Consider the following 15,180-nt stretch of genomic DNA (forward strand, 5'->3'; position numbering starts at 1 on the left):
CTCTAACGGTTTCTAATACCAGTACAGCCTAAACTCAGCACGTTTGCTTTAGGAAAACCTCGGGACAGCAGCCTCTCGGCCCTATAACCACGCGGTGGGTCCACTGGGCTGCATTTGTGTCAGCAGCTCCGAGTGGACGTGAAATTCAAACTCACTGACGTTAGAATCAGAAGCAACTTCCAAGGTAACATAATCCCATTTCCCCAAGAATAAAACAGTTCCCAGTGAGCACCTGTCCCAGGACACAGCAGCTTGGATGAGCCCCTCAGGGGCTCAGTGCTCTTAAATTAAGAACCCCAGTGTTCAACAATTCCAGAAAACCGAGGGCTTTACTCTGAAAAGAAATCCCTTTTTCTACGGAAACTATTGTCCCTTATAGTGTCAGCGCTTTCCTGGTCGTTCACAAGACTCGTCAGACATCCTCCTTCCTCTGCGAGAACAGCGGAGGGGAGGCTGCGGCTGAGCTAGGAGCAGAGGGCCCCACCCTGAAGGGCGCAGGAAGCCGGAGCCTTCCTGGTGGAGCCAGGCCTGAGCTGCTACCCCAGTGAGACCACGGCTCTGACCTGGTCTCCGGTTACATTCTGAGCAAAAGCCCACATTCCCTGTGCCTCTCACAACTTAGATCTGCGTTCCAACTTTCACAAGTTTCCTCTTTTCACGACAGCCCAGGAAACTCCATGGTGTCCGGCCACCATGCCGGGCAGGCTTGGGGGGCGGGGTGGGGGAGCCTCACGGTCCTGTCAACTGGATGGAAATTCCCAGGGTGCCCTCCGGCTCAAACATGGAAACCATTCACGTCACACCTGCACCCCTCCGCCCACAGGCACGGACAGAGGCAGGAAGGGCCGTGAAGAACATGGTGTGGGGGCTGCTAATACGGTCTTCCTACCAGAAATAGTTGGCTGGTAACGAGCCAAGCGCAAAAGAACAAAGTGCTACACTGGAGGCACTGAAGGCGCGTTCATTCCTTCCGAAGGAGATCTTTAAAAACAAGACAACCCACCTTCAAGCTGCAAGGGCCAGCAACCAGCCAGGAAAGCCTCCCGAGGAAGCAGGGGGAGCCGTGGAGGCGCCGGGGCCCCGCAGCCCCGCCAAGGCCTCTGGGAAATCAGAAGCTTCACAGCACACCCGGCCGAGCTGTGGAGGGTGAGCACCTTGCTCCAGTGCCCTAGTAGGAACTCATCATCTTCACTGGGACACGCCTGGTGTTTTCAGAAGTGAGGAAACTGGGAATGGGGCCAGATGATCTCATTCTCTCTAAATTAACCTTTAATGTTTAATTCCCATAAACAAAATATTAAAAAGGTGCTAAATTCAAATGCCTTGTCAAAAGTGACTTTGGGGGAAAAATATACATATATATATATATATATCAGGTTTTAAATCTGATAAAAGGATTCTCCATGTATATGACAAAACATACATCCGCTTCCAGGAAGGCACAGAATGCAAACACTGCAATTTGGGGCATAATTCCACTTATTTTTCTACTCTTGCCTAAGTGTCCCCTTTGAAAGACGTGTCCATTCAGGCTTTCTCCCGTCTTCTGAGAGAAAGACGGGTGATGGTTGGAAAATTAGAACTATTAACCTGATCTGGTGCTTTGGAGACAAACTGGAGGAGATTTAATGGGACATCCTTCTGAACCGTGAGCACGTTATCGTAAGGATAATTACGCAGAGGAGGAGGGGGCAGACCAGAATTCAACATAATGAAACCTGAGTTTTAAAGAAGACACTTTTGAGGACAAGGCTTGTGTCATTTTCTGAACAAGCATTTAGAACTGTAATACAGAAATAAGAGTTTACGCCTTTATTGGTAACACGTGTGAAAGCACTTACCGTGTGTCTGATGCACGGATGCTTAATGAAGAGTTTCTATAATTATTATTCCCATCATTATGGGCAACTAAAGGGCTGTGGGTTCGCATGAACCTCACCTACCTGTCAGGTAACACATAACGGGATCTTAAAAGATGTTTACAACACTCAGATCTTGAAGAACTAATATATGAACAAAATGGCTGCACCCACTGCCGGGTATCTGGAAACACCTTTTTCCTTCCTTCCTTTTCTTTCTTACCTTGTGGTCCATACTGGCTCATCTGTGGACCGTACGTCCCACTCGAGTTGCTCTGCTGAAAGCTGCTGATCCCAGGATGCATCTGGCCCCCAGGAGAGGGATGAGGCGACATGGACGGGCCTGTCTGCTGAGGTCCATACTGAGACATCTGGGGGTTTCTTTGTGTGCCTGCCATGAAACCTAAGCAGGAAATAAAAGGAAATACATAAATGCAGGTGACAAACACGGCCATGGAACTGTGGAGGGGGTGGGAGAAGGTAACATCGAGGTACATCTCGGACCCAGTGTGGGGCTTTTGGAGAGCCTCGGGGGGCTACCCTGGCCTCACACTGAACTCTCAGAGTTCCCGGAACCAGCGGATGCAGACTTGAACCAGGGAAAGGAGACGAGAGAGGAAAGGCAAGTTCCCGTAGCCTGCCTTACGGAGGAGGTCCCCACTGAAAGCAACTGTAAGAGTGGGACCCTCCTTCCCACCGGATGGACATGCTGTGCACGCCACCTCGAGGGAGCTTTGCTCACTTCCTCATCTGTGGGATGCTGTCACTCAAACATCCCACCCTCCTCACGCCCTGGCCGACAGCAGCCTCCTCCTGCATGTAAGTGTCCTCCTCCTTTTGTCTCCTAGAGCAACAACCATTCACCTCGACTCCTATGCAGAGTGCAGACCTGGGAGTCCCCGACTCACACTACTGCTGTGGGCGAACTGGAAACAACCAGCCGGGTGGCGTGTATCCTCTATTCCAGAACAGAACAGGACTTGCTCTGCAAACCGTTCTGCCCGACGTATCCCTGTCTCCATGGACCATGGACGGCACCACCAACCACCACACGCTCATACCAGGAACCCGACACCATGCCTCCTCCTTCCCTGATTTCCTGTGCGATCCATCCATCCGCACATCCCCCAGCCTCCACATCTCGATTCCCACGTCCACACGAGCCAGCCCAGCTCCCTCTTCCTTTCCCACAGCTGCCGTGGTCTAACTCCCCTCCCTCTGCCTCTGCCTCTCCCTCATTTTGTTGCTTTGGTTCACTTTTCACAAAGCTGCCAGACGATTTCTCAGGACCCAGAAAGAAACGAGAGCATGTCTTTCCCTGTGCAGAACCCTGCAAGGCTCCCTGCTGACCCCGGGAACACAGCGCCAACTCCTGGCCTGGGATCACTGTCTCGCTCTAACCCCATTGCCCTGCTTTCTCCTCCTCCTCACTACCCTGTGAGTCCACGGCCTTCTGGGAGTTCTCCCACTGCCAGCTCAGGCCACCAGGCCGCCCAACCTGGGCATGTGCCCTGACAGGGAATCCAACTGTGACCTCCTGGTTCATAGGTCAACGCTCAACCACTGAGCCACACCAGCCGGGCTGAAATACACTCTTAGACAAAGTGCTCCACAAATCAAGACATGCCTCTAAGAAAAGCCTAACACCAAACCAGCAAACTAACAAAGCGCTGCGGGAGAAACAGCTCTGAGAACCCTGAGTTGGGTGCTGAGAGCTCCCGGGCCCTGGGCGAAGGCTCCAGTGCGCTGGACAGGGCCGAGAGGGGCAGGTTCTGCCTCGTCTGGAGGGGAACCTAGAGCAGAGCTTCTGGAGAGGCTACTGAGGCAGCAGGAGGGGCAGGCGATGTCTGGAGCCAAGGTGGGCTTCCATCAGGGGTCAGCTGGGACAGGGCATTTACAGAGCCCTGGTGGCAAACATCGCAGGCAAAAGAAGATCTTTTGCCGTTGCTTCTGTATAAAGAGATAGACATAAAAGTACGGAGAGCTATTCCTTATTATCCTATTTCATTTATTTATAAAGATGAGCCTTATGAAATTGAGCTCAATTGGCAGCTTCCAGATATAAATCAGCACAGAAAATGTTTGCTTTTTCAAATCTGAAAACAAACAGAAATCAGAGCATGAAAATTGCTAAAAATGACTGCATCTTAAGACGTTACATGAAATATTTATCTAAGCCTTACGATAAGATTCTTAGGAGTTTCACATCGAGTCCCGTTTAATAAAAAACATGTTTCCATTCTGTACAGCCTGTGTGGGCTTTCTTCCTTCCGGAGAAGGACTGCGTTCTTCCTCATCAAGTTAGGAAGACACAGGTCCGTTCGCCTGAAACGTCGCTTCAGCCATGAACCTCTGATCAGACTAACGTTATTGTTACGTTATTGTCGCCTCTGGGACACTGACCACAGGCCTCCGTTTTGTTCAGATGAGCTCTGAGATTCTACTTGAGCAAAGCCATTCCTTTATTTCCTTCCTTAAAATATACCTGCCACGGTCCACGTGAACTATCGCTGGCATTCCGCAGAAAATCAACACGTGAAAGGCTCCAGAAGGGGTGGGGTGTTCAAAGTGAATTCCACTGGAATGTGTCCCAGCATAAATTCCACACCTTGGGGGAGAGGTGACATGGGGTACGGGATCTCCCTCCGTCCATAGAAATTGAAATCGGAAAGCTAGTTTTTGCTCTGCGTGCTTTTGCAGTGACACCTCTTAAAAGAGCTTCCGGAAATCTCATTCTGTAGTTTCAGTTATCAGCGGTTCTCAACCTGTGGGTCGCGACCCCTTTGGCAGTGGAACGACCCTTTCACAGGGATCGCCTAAGACCATCCTGCATATCAGATATTTATGTTAAGATTCATAACAGTAGCAACATTACAGTTATGAAGTAGCAACGAAAATAATTTTATGGTTGGGTCACAACATGAGGAACTGTATTTAAAGGGCCAGAAGGTTGAGAACCACTGAGTTAGATGCACCCTTCCCAGACAGCCCGGGACAAGGACAGGCGGTGACATGACCACCCTGGCTCCTCGGAGCCTCACACCTCTGACGGTGCCCGTGGGAACAGAGGCCTGGGTCCCAGCCTGGCTTGCGAACTAGTTCAGGACCCAGCAGGAAAAAGACATGCAGATAAATGTATGAATCAAATTAGCTGCGCAACTTTAGGCAAATGCTTAAAAAATTCTCAAAACAGCCCAGCTGGTGTGGCTCAGTGGTTGAGCGTCGACCTATGAACCAGGTTTGATTCCCGGTCCGGGTACATACCAACGTCAACTCCTGTTGGAAAAACAGTGCAGCCCAAAGCATAGTTCATCTACCCAAGAAAGAGTGAAGAGCAAAGAAGAGCGAGTGAGCACAGGACCAACCACCCCCGAGTGTGGTTTCCTCATCCGAGGTGCGGGCAGCGGGCAGCCGGTCCTGCCCTGTCGGACACAGCAAAGCACCTACGACCCCACAAGCCACCAAAAACAAGGCACGCTTTCCTGTTGGCACATGGACCATTTATGTTCACGCTGGCATCTGTTAGAAACTCATTCGCAGAATAACTGCCTTGCTTCTTCAAGCCGGTCCATGAAAGATGCTTTCCCTCACGTGGGAAGTAATGGTCGCGTGCTGCCACCTGAGCAGAGGGCTCTGACTACAAAGACAGACCGTGGTTTCTTGCCACACGTAGGGGTCAGATTCCCATTTGCAGAGAGAAATAGATTTGGAAGGATATTCTTGCTACAGCTGAATATCTCCAGCGCCTCTGCTGCCTGCTTCTCCTCACGACATGAGCTGGTTGAGGAGGAAACTAATGGCCCGTTCAAGGCTGGGACCCAGGCCCCGTGTTCTCCCGGCTGTGCCCTCAGGTGACCTGGCAGGATGGCCCCCTCCTTCCCTGCCACCCGGGTCCTGGTCAGCGGCACAGAAGACAGTATCTAAGCTCTGCCCACCGACCCTACAAGACCTCTCAGCCGCTGACACCATCCATCATCGGGAAAATGAGTCAGGGGAGAGCAGACTGATTACCCAGATGGTAGATGGGACAAAACACCTGCCTTCCTTATGCAATCTTCTGAGTTTTAGCTGCAAAAGTCCACTTCAGCGAGGAGTGCAGACAATCGTATGGATGTCTCTATGAGCCTTTTTTAAAGGCTTTCCGCCCACATTTCACCCGAGTCACTTGGACCTGGTGCTAATGCTTACTGCTAATATTTGCACAGTGCTGGGCAACTTGTAACTCTCAGATACAGGACTGCACTTGATTCATGCGACAAATCCAGGGGACACTTTGATCCTGTTTATCTGAGGAAGCAGAAATTGAATTAATTGTCAAGGTCACAAAACTAGTTAGTGGTACAGCCTGTGTCTAAACTCAGATTTTTTGGTTCCAAACTCCTTGGAGATTAAAATGAGGAAAAGCATGTGCTCTCTGAGGTGCTGGAGCTGAAGCAGAACGAGCCTCACAGAGCCCTTGTTGGGGAGAGAGCTCAACTCTTCATCCATCCTTGGATCCCGAGAGGCACCAGACTGCAGGGAGGGGTCCTGGCTCACAGGGCAGCGCTGGGAGTGACAGGTGATGCCTCATTCATTTGTTCCCTCAGCAAATGCAGACTCAAGCTCCCGGCACATGCCAGGCTCTTGAGAACATTCGGGATGAGTAAACACAGGCAAGGGGACCCATGTCGGGATAGGGATAGGGCTGAGGAGTGGGTGGCAAAAGGGTGGGAGAGAAGAGTTTATGTAAAGATCCTCGGAGGGGTCCAGCGAGGCAGGAGACATGAGTCAGTGTGCGTGACACGGAAGACCAGAGAGGGAGGCTGGGCGGGCCGAGGAAGGCCTCCTGACTAGCTGGCGGCGCAGCCTTTCTCTGAAGGCAATGAGAAGCTCCCCAAGGCCTCCACAGAGGGAAGGACACAGTGTAGTCAGTCTTCTGGAAAGACACCTGGGTGCACAGAAAGTGGGCAGGAAGGGAACGAAGCTGAAAAGGCAGGGTCCTGGGAGGTTGTTGAGGGTGCCGCGGTGGCCCCGGCCAGGGCTGTGCAGTGGATACCAGGGAAGGAGATGTGGGCAAAGCGTCGCAGGGGCAGCGCCCACAGACGTGATGAGTAGGGTGGATGCCTTTAGCTTCTGGGCTTGGGCAACTGGCAGATAATGGTCGTTCCGAGACCCAGACCCAGAGGCACAGGAGAGTGCATTATACAGTGCACGCGGGATTACCTAAGATCCACCTGTGCTCAAACTCTCACTGAAGCATAAGCCCAGTACAGGTGAGTGTTAACTAGTAAAAACAAGCATAACTTGGCAAATCAAAAAACACTGCTTATGACAAAATTAACAAAACTGTGCTTTTAAAATATTTAAAATTTAGACGGATAATTCCTCAATGACTATAAATAGACTTTTATTGTATGTGCTACTTGTTTTCCCAGGTTTTTTGTGACCAGATCTCTTGATAGCTGACTGAATAGGAAATTAAGCCCTACACTGTCATTTCTTTCATTACTAACTAGGTTGGCTTGGTCCACAATCCAGCTCAGAGTTCTGGCTGAAGAAATTAGAATCAGCTTTCTAGATATTCTCTCTTGTATATAACCTCCCATTTGAGTTCATTTTCATCTGTCATGGATTATTAAAAAAGCAATCCTCAATTAAGAGCAGAGGCTAAATTAATTGCATCTGGGGGTGGGGGCAGATTCATTAATGCCTTAACACACCGAGCTGCTATCCTTACACGCAATACACAGGAAAGTGATATCTCTTCTCTTGACAATGCCCTTGTGCTAAAAGGCAGCATCATTTTATGTAGTACGCTCACGCGGCAAACAAGAGCACCTCTATGTACGGGGTAATTACAAAGGCGGATGGAGAACATTCCTAACCACCAGGCTGCCTGTGAGATATGCCAGCACCTGCTGATTCACCGTCACACTTAAAACAGAGAGAACCCAACAGAGAGAAACAAAACGGCTCCAACCCAACAGAAAGAGAAACAAAATTGTTTACGTAAAAACAGTACACAATCTTAAATCCTAATTGCGACTTGAAAATTATCTTGGTGGTCTCCTTCGTTTCTCTATTAACTTAATCAGGAGTCAGGTCAATTAAGATATTCAACAATAATTTTTAAAAGTTCAAAACCAATTTTTGGTATAAAAATCACTAAGAAACCTGAGCTAGGTGCAATAAAGACATTTAAGAGTTTTACTTATTTGCGTCTCACTATTCCTGGGTTATGAAGAGCGTGGTTCCTTTGGGGGCGGCCGGGTGCTTGGAGGCGGCCTGTTCATTAGCGCCAGGCTCCAGGCGTGAGGACCCCAGGGCAGCCCTACACAGCGCCTGGGGCTGAGGAATGTGTGGGGGAAGAATGTGAGGCAGACGCGGGTCCTTGAATCTGGTGCAGAATCAAAATTTCTACAGAGAAACACTGTACCCACAGCAGCAAATGACCCTCGATGGTAAAATCGAAGGAAGTCTTACTAATACGGTAAGCCTTCTTCACTGAAGAACGAGTAGTTGACTGGCTTTTCTATTCTCTAAAAAGATTTGAAACCTCCGAATGGCGTGAAGGCTGACCCGGTTCCGCTGTCCAGCGCAGCCTTATGAACACGTATCACCCACAGGCTCTTCCTCGGACCCAGGGATGCGGAGGTACATAAGGCCCGCCTGGCCCTACAGAGCTCGGTCTCATCTACAGTAAGACCCTGGATTAATTTCCAGAGAATGCTTTTCTTTGCCTATGGCGTTAAAAAGTAACAGAAAGATTTGCCCTTAGCAAACAGAATGCCTAGAAATCTGACGAGGAATTCTATTCAGACTTTGAAAAAAACACTAAAATACAGCACTAAAGACTAGGGATAAAATTATCCCAAGGCAGTTAACAATTGGGATTAATAGAAGAAAAAATATAATAATGAAGACATAGTCTAGTTGATCAATCTACAGAACACATGTAAGTTTGAAACATCATACTCTCACAGTAGCACACAGAAACATCTAAAGCAGACTCAGATCAAGAACAGCCTGGGGGCCAGAGGGAAGGGGGCTGGGGAGCTGGTGAAAAAGGTGGAGGGATTAAGAAGTACAAATTGGTAGTCATAACATATTCACAGGGATGTACAGTACAGCATAGCCGATGTACTCAATAATACTGTATTAACTATGTGTGGTGCCAGGTGGGTATTGAAAAATACCAAGGGGATCACTTTGTAAAGTATATGATTGTTTAACCACCATGCTGTACACCTGAAACTGATACAAAATAATACCGAATGTAAACTGTAATTGAAAAAAGTTTAAAAAGAACATCTAAGTGTCTGACCCCACCCCATCTGCTATACATTTCCCCCGGATAATGTCTCTATGTGTATTTATAAAAACGGAGCTACTGATACATATCACCATGAAGATCATATTCCAAACATGAGAATGTTGTCATTCTCTGACACACAGCTGCCAAGGACTAAGTCTGGTTCAAATACTTGAGATGTATGAAACGACCACACGTGCTTATGTTCTCCTTGTCCTGCAGCTGCAGAGTAAATATAGGAATCACGGGCCTGTAGGTGTTGCCCCCACCCACACAGGACAAGCCAGTCCTCACGCAGGCTCAGCAAGCCCGCACTGCAACGTGTTTAACAGCAGAGAGAGGCTGTCATGCAGGTGGACGAGAATGGAGGCCGGGTGGGGTGCTCTTCAATAATTCCGGAAGATTTCACCCAGGATCCCTTCTGTACATATTCACGGTCTCAGAATGATGCCCGAGAACCGCCTCCGGCCACAGAAACGTTTCTAGCTCATCACAGCCCTGCAGCCACCGCCCTTCTGTTTGCAATCGTGTCCAGAAGGGAAAGTTCTTAGTGGCTCTGCTTCCCCCATATCTCGAGGACTAATTAAATCCTCATTACTACCTTCTAATTATTCAAACACTATGGGATTACACAGAGGAAGTCCCTGCTGGCGCCCAGATGAAAAGGGTTAAATAACTCGTGTTGGTTTTGAGAACCCAGGTCTAGTTCAGACCTTCGGAAAACCAGCATTAACATGCATATTTAACTAGATACCACTGAGAGAATTAAAAGGGAATTCAATTAAAAGGTTTTTAAAAAAATTAATTCTGACCTCTCTACATCTGTCCAAATAAATAAGCCTTCCTGAAACGGTTTCACCTAATTGCTAATCCAATAAACTAGAAAGGCATTTATTGGTTTCATTAAGCTTAGCATTTTGCAGGGGTTAAAAGTGGGATCATTTTGATGTTAATAATAATAATTCGTATTTATCTACTCTGATGACTATTCCATATTCCCTCCGAGCCCTCTTGGAAAACAGAACAACAGTCACAAGCCGTTTCCTATTGGTCTTTTCAATTTTTAAGAAATATAGGTTAAAGATTAATAAGGACAAAACTAAGCTAAACTTGTTAGCTACAATTTTTTGGTAAAATTTATTTCAGTGCGTTAGAGTTATGCAGTGCTTAGGTAGTGTAAATTACACTAGTTTATTTTATCTTTTTTTTTTTGGTGAGGTGCTTTAATAGCAAGTCTTTGTCATATTATGAGGTCTAGAGAGACAATTTGGTTTAAAATAAAAAATATGGCAAATGTGTTAGAGCAGTGGTCGGCAAACTGCGGCTCGCAAGCCACATGCGGCTCTTTGGCCCCTTGAGTGTGGCTTGTCCACAAAATACCGACTTCTGCGCATGGGCCACGAAGTTCAATCACACTGTACGTGCGCGCCCACACGTAGTATTTTGTGGAAGAGCCACACTCAAGGGTCCAAAGAGCCACGGTTTGCCGACCACGGTGTTAGAGAATCCTAAACTGAAGTCTTGCCCCTTTTCCCCCAAAACATTTGAGCTAATTTTCTTTAAGTTAGGAAGCAGTTCCAACACTATATAAAGTTCAAACAGGAGAGAATAAAATCAAGCTGATGTTGAGAAGTAGATGACAGTATAGAGAAGACAATGTACCGAAGAATAAAGAGGCCAATAAACACCTAAAGTGCTTCCCTTCTCTGGGGAACCCATGATGGCCACATCCACATTTACTTGCACAAACATCTTCATAGGTGGACAATACAGAACTGTAGAAACGCAGTTATTTCCACCTCTATCTAAGGTGGGGAAGTGGATTTGTGGCTGATGTCCAGAACCGCCAGAAGAGGACACTGCGCTGGAGACGGGTAGGGGTGGGGGCCTGGCGGCCATGAGCCCCTGCTCTGGGGTATGGCCCTGCAGTGGCCAGTGTGGTTCAGATCTTAGGACTGACTCAGGTGTGCTAACAGGGTACACAGTGGTTAAATAAATGTTCCTCCTGACAGGATACAAGACAAGAAGTAACAGCAGAGCTGGCGTTCAGCACCTGGAACCTGGAGGGACCTAGGCTCCGGGTCATATGTCAGCACTGCTGTCCCCCAGGAGGACTTGGGGGAGAACCAGGAAATGGCACCTCCCAGCACAGGCTGCATTTCTTGCCTGAGCAGGTGTCTCTGGACAAGTGAGTTTCTAGATTCTTTGCCATTAAAAAAATGTGTATAAATGTGGAATCTTACTCTTAATCTTATTATTAAAACAAGATGAGTATAAAAGGGCCGGTTCAATTTGGTGGTTTCAGCACTCAGCAGCACAGAAGGTATGTTCTTATGGTTTCTGAGAAGAATACATTTTTTTCGTAAGATGCTAACTACTCACCAATATATTTTTTCCTCTATGCTTCTTTCATCATTTTCCTAATTGGGGGATGAGGAGCATGATATATTAATTGTAAATGTATAAATTAATGGGGAATAGCCTAGCAAGTGTTTTCCTAGATCTACTTTGTACTATACATACTGTTGGTACACATGATGGTAAAAACAAGCAAGAAAAATGTTTTTATTATTGTATCAAAGCATTAAAATGACTGCCATTTACCATTAAAACATCTGATCAAATGTCATTAGGAGCTAACATTTCTTCCTGGATTTTAACAAATAACAAAGCCATTTTAAAAAATTCTTGCTGCCCAGCATTTTTTTCCACTGTGAAAAATTTTTAAAAAAAAATATATTTTATTGATTTTTTACAGAGAAGAAGGGAGAGGGATAGAGAGTTAGAAACATCGATCAGCTGCCTCCTGCACACCCCACACTGGGGATGTGCCCGTAACCAAGGTACATGCCCTTGACTGGAATCGAACCTGGGACCTTTCAGTCCGCAGACTGACCCTCTATCCACTGAGCCAAACCAGTCAGGGCTGTGAAAAAAAATTTACTTATTTAAAATACATATGGAAATGCAATAATCCTGTTTGCCACACCCCCAACCCCCTAATTACAGCCTACATTCAACAGCATTCTGCATTAGTTTTGGCTGTATAGCTTACTACCCAGTTTTTAAGAAAATTTAACTCCTAAATGGAAAAGCATCATCCAAGAGTCATTCTGAAATATGAAGTTTTCCCCTTCAGTGGGGGCTGTCCAACCAGCAAGAGGCACATGTCTCCAACAGTCTTTCAGAGAAAGTTTGGTGACCATGTTCATGAAAATAAAGTCAGATTTAGCAAATTATAAAATTCACTAGAGGCCTAGTGCACAAAATTTGTGCACTGATAGGGTCCCTAGCAGCTGCTGGCTGGATACTCCCTCCCTTCCCCTGGCTGCCTGCCACCGCCAGCTGGGGCCTCCCTCCCTTCCCCTGGCTGGCCCCACCCCTTGGCCAAACTCCCAGTCGAGGGGACAATTTGCATACTACACTTTTATTATATAGGATATTTGCTAATTGAAGGAAATGGTCATTCTAACTACCCACATTGTTATGTATTCACTAGAGGCCCAGAGCATAAATTTGTGCACCAGTGGGGTCCCTTGGCCTGGCCTGCAGGATCAGGCTGAAACCGGGCTCTCTGACGTTCCCCGAGGGGTCCCGGATTGCGAGAGGGCACAGGCCAGGCTGAGGGACCCCACCGATGCACAATCGGAGCTGGGGAGGACGCGGGAGGTAGGCCAGCAGGGAGGGACCGCGGGAGGGCTCTAGGGCTTGTCCGGCCCATCTCACGCAGTCCCGATCGGCCAGACCCCAGCAGCAAGCTAACCTACCAGTCCGAGCATCTGCCCCCTGGTGGTCAGTGCACGTCATAGTGAGAGGTTGAGCAGCCTTAGCATATCATTAGCATATTATGCTTTGATTGGTTGAACGGACGACCGGACACTTAGCATATTAGGCTTTAATTATATAGGATTATCAGTTACCAAAAGCACTCTACACAAAATAAAGAAAATCAGAGGGAAAACAGTAGCAGACATATCAACCCAGTAGTTTCTATACAGTGACATCAGAGGAAAATCCTAGATTTTGCCTTGCTAATATATTTGAGTTAAAAGCTTAATTTAACTATGGTTCCTCATTGTTGTTTCGTCCTTAACATTTGGCTTTGTACATTTTCAAATTTCTTAAACACATGTCATTTGGAAGGGGTTGGGGAAGACATTGTTGGAGGATCTTGGAGGGTTTTCCCCTTTTCAGTTGGTAGAGATAAAGGTTAGAATTGTAGTGCTTTCAAATAAGGTACCTCTTATCCTTTAATGCTTGCAAAAGAAGGAGGATTCTCCCAGTGGGAATGATGTTTCAGTACGGATTAAGTGAAATAACAAATATCTTTGTCTCAGCTCAGGTCTGGCCTGAGCAACCTCAGTGCGATAATTTCCCTAGTCCTTTTCCCTCCTTCCTGACCCAGGACCACAAAGCAGCTGCAGACCACAGCCAAGGAAAGGAGCTTGGGGAGGATCCCCTCGCTTGGCCTTCCAGCGCTTCCTGTGAACCTCTGTAACATCTCCCGGATGGCCAGCTCCACAAGGAAGTCACACAAACCGGCAACACAGAGACGATGAGCTACAAGAATGATTTATAGGAGCCACAGAGGGAAGTTTAGAGCAACAAATGCACACATTGCACACTTATGAAACTCATTATAGTGTTGTCAGGAAGCAGTGGTCTCAAAGTAGGGTCCTTGGATTGGCAGCATCGGCAACACCTGGAACTCGTCAGAAATGCAGATGTTAAGTGTCCCACCTCAGACCCACAGAAACAGGCATCTGGGGTGTGGCCTAGCAACCTATTTCAATGTGCTCTCCAGGCGATCCTTATGCACCCTAAAGTTTGGAAACCATCTATCAACGATTCCATCACTAAAACATACTGTAGTAACTTGATAAGTAAATGAAAGTATTAACTATACATTAGATGATAACAAAAATGTTACATATGTAAAGGTATTAGAAAATCAAAATTTCATTGTATTCCTACTGAACAGTCATTTCAACACAAATGATGTGTAGGTAAGGCTAAGCCATCTTTTCACTGGCATTACTTTCTAAGCAACATGCTACTGAGTTTTTAACCTGTAAAATAACTGAACCTTATAATTCTAACCAGTAGCAAGTCATATATAACTCATATAGAAATAATTATAAACATTAGGGGTCAGGAACCTTTAAATATTAGCTACCAAGCTACCAACTTGTCTTGTGGGCAAGTGTGAGAGGGAGGGGACTGCAGGAGGGTGGCACCTCCTGTGGGGGGAGGGGCTAGCCTGACTCCCAGCAGCGCAGTAATCTGGCCCAGCACCCGATGGTGCTGTAGGCTTGTGAACCCATCTCCACTAATGTGGGTTAAAATCACTGCACCACCACCAACCAAAGTCGCTTGGCTACCGGAGGGAAGAAAAGACACAGACGTCAACAAATGAAGGCCAGAGGCAGTGATACCTGGAGGTCAACATCAGAACTGAGCTGAGGGTCAAAGCGTTTGCGTGTAAGAAAACGTGAATGCTCAAGGGCTGCAGGAAAGTCCTTTCCTCTGGCTCTGGCACCAACTAGCCTCTGAGAAAGAGGAAGTCATAGGGAAGAACCTCTAAGGCCCCACTTTCTTTATCTGTAAGTGGAGGTGATGGACTCCCTGATCTTTCAAGATGTTCCAGTTCTAAGATCCGGTAATTTTATAACACAAGGTCTTACTGTGTATTTAAACTTTTAGTATTAAATGTCATGGAACAAATATTGATCAAATCAGGTAAACACCCTCACTAACATTTTACTAGTTAGAACCACCATCCAAATTGAATCGTTAATGGTCATTTTTACACAGCTAAGTCAAATATCGGACTAGAGTTATGTATAAACTGCTTCGGGCTGCTATGCAGACATATATATGCTTTGAATCTTGAACAGTACTCTGGTAAAATTTCACCCAATTTGCAAGAAAGCATCCTTTCCCCCCATATTTGTTGTTACATGTAAGGTTCTTATTTGTTTCGTTCATCTGATGAGGAAACAACATCCTTTAAAATTATTTACAAGGATA

General features: G+C 46.9%; 1 protein-coding gene across 3 annotated transcripts in view; it reads right to left on the bottom strand.

Moving 5' to 3' along the window:
- Nucleotides 1-15,180, bottom strand: part of ARID1B (AT-rich interaction domain 1B) — a 401,326-nt gene that overhangs the window by 60,443 nt on the left and 325,703 nt on the right. For all 3 annotated transcript variants that reach the window (XM_070417417.1, XM_070417415.1, XM_070417416.1), the window contains one exon: nucleotides 2,083-2,262. In XM_070417417.1, the coding sequence (XP_070273518.1) occupies nucleotides 2,083-2,262 (180 nt within the window). The remainder of the gene's footprint in view (nucleotides 1-2,082; nucleotides 2,263-15,180) is intronic.

The sequence above is a fragment of the Myotis yumanensis genome, unplaced genomic scaffold, assembly GCF_028538775.1.
Source record: "Myotis yumanensis isolate MYYU_CA2020_CCGP unplaced genomic scaffold, mMyoYum1.0.hap1 SCAF_6, whole genome shotgun sequence".
Classification (NCBI taxonomy): Eukaryota; Metazoa; Chordata; class Mammalia; order Chiroptera; family Vespertilionidae; genus Myotis; species Myotis yumanensis.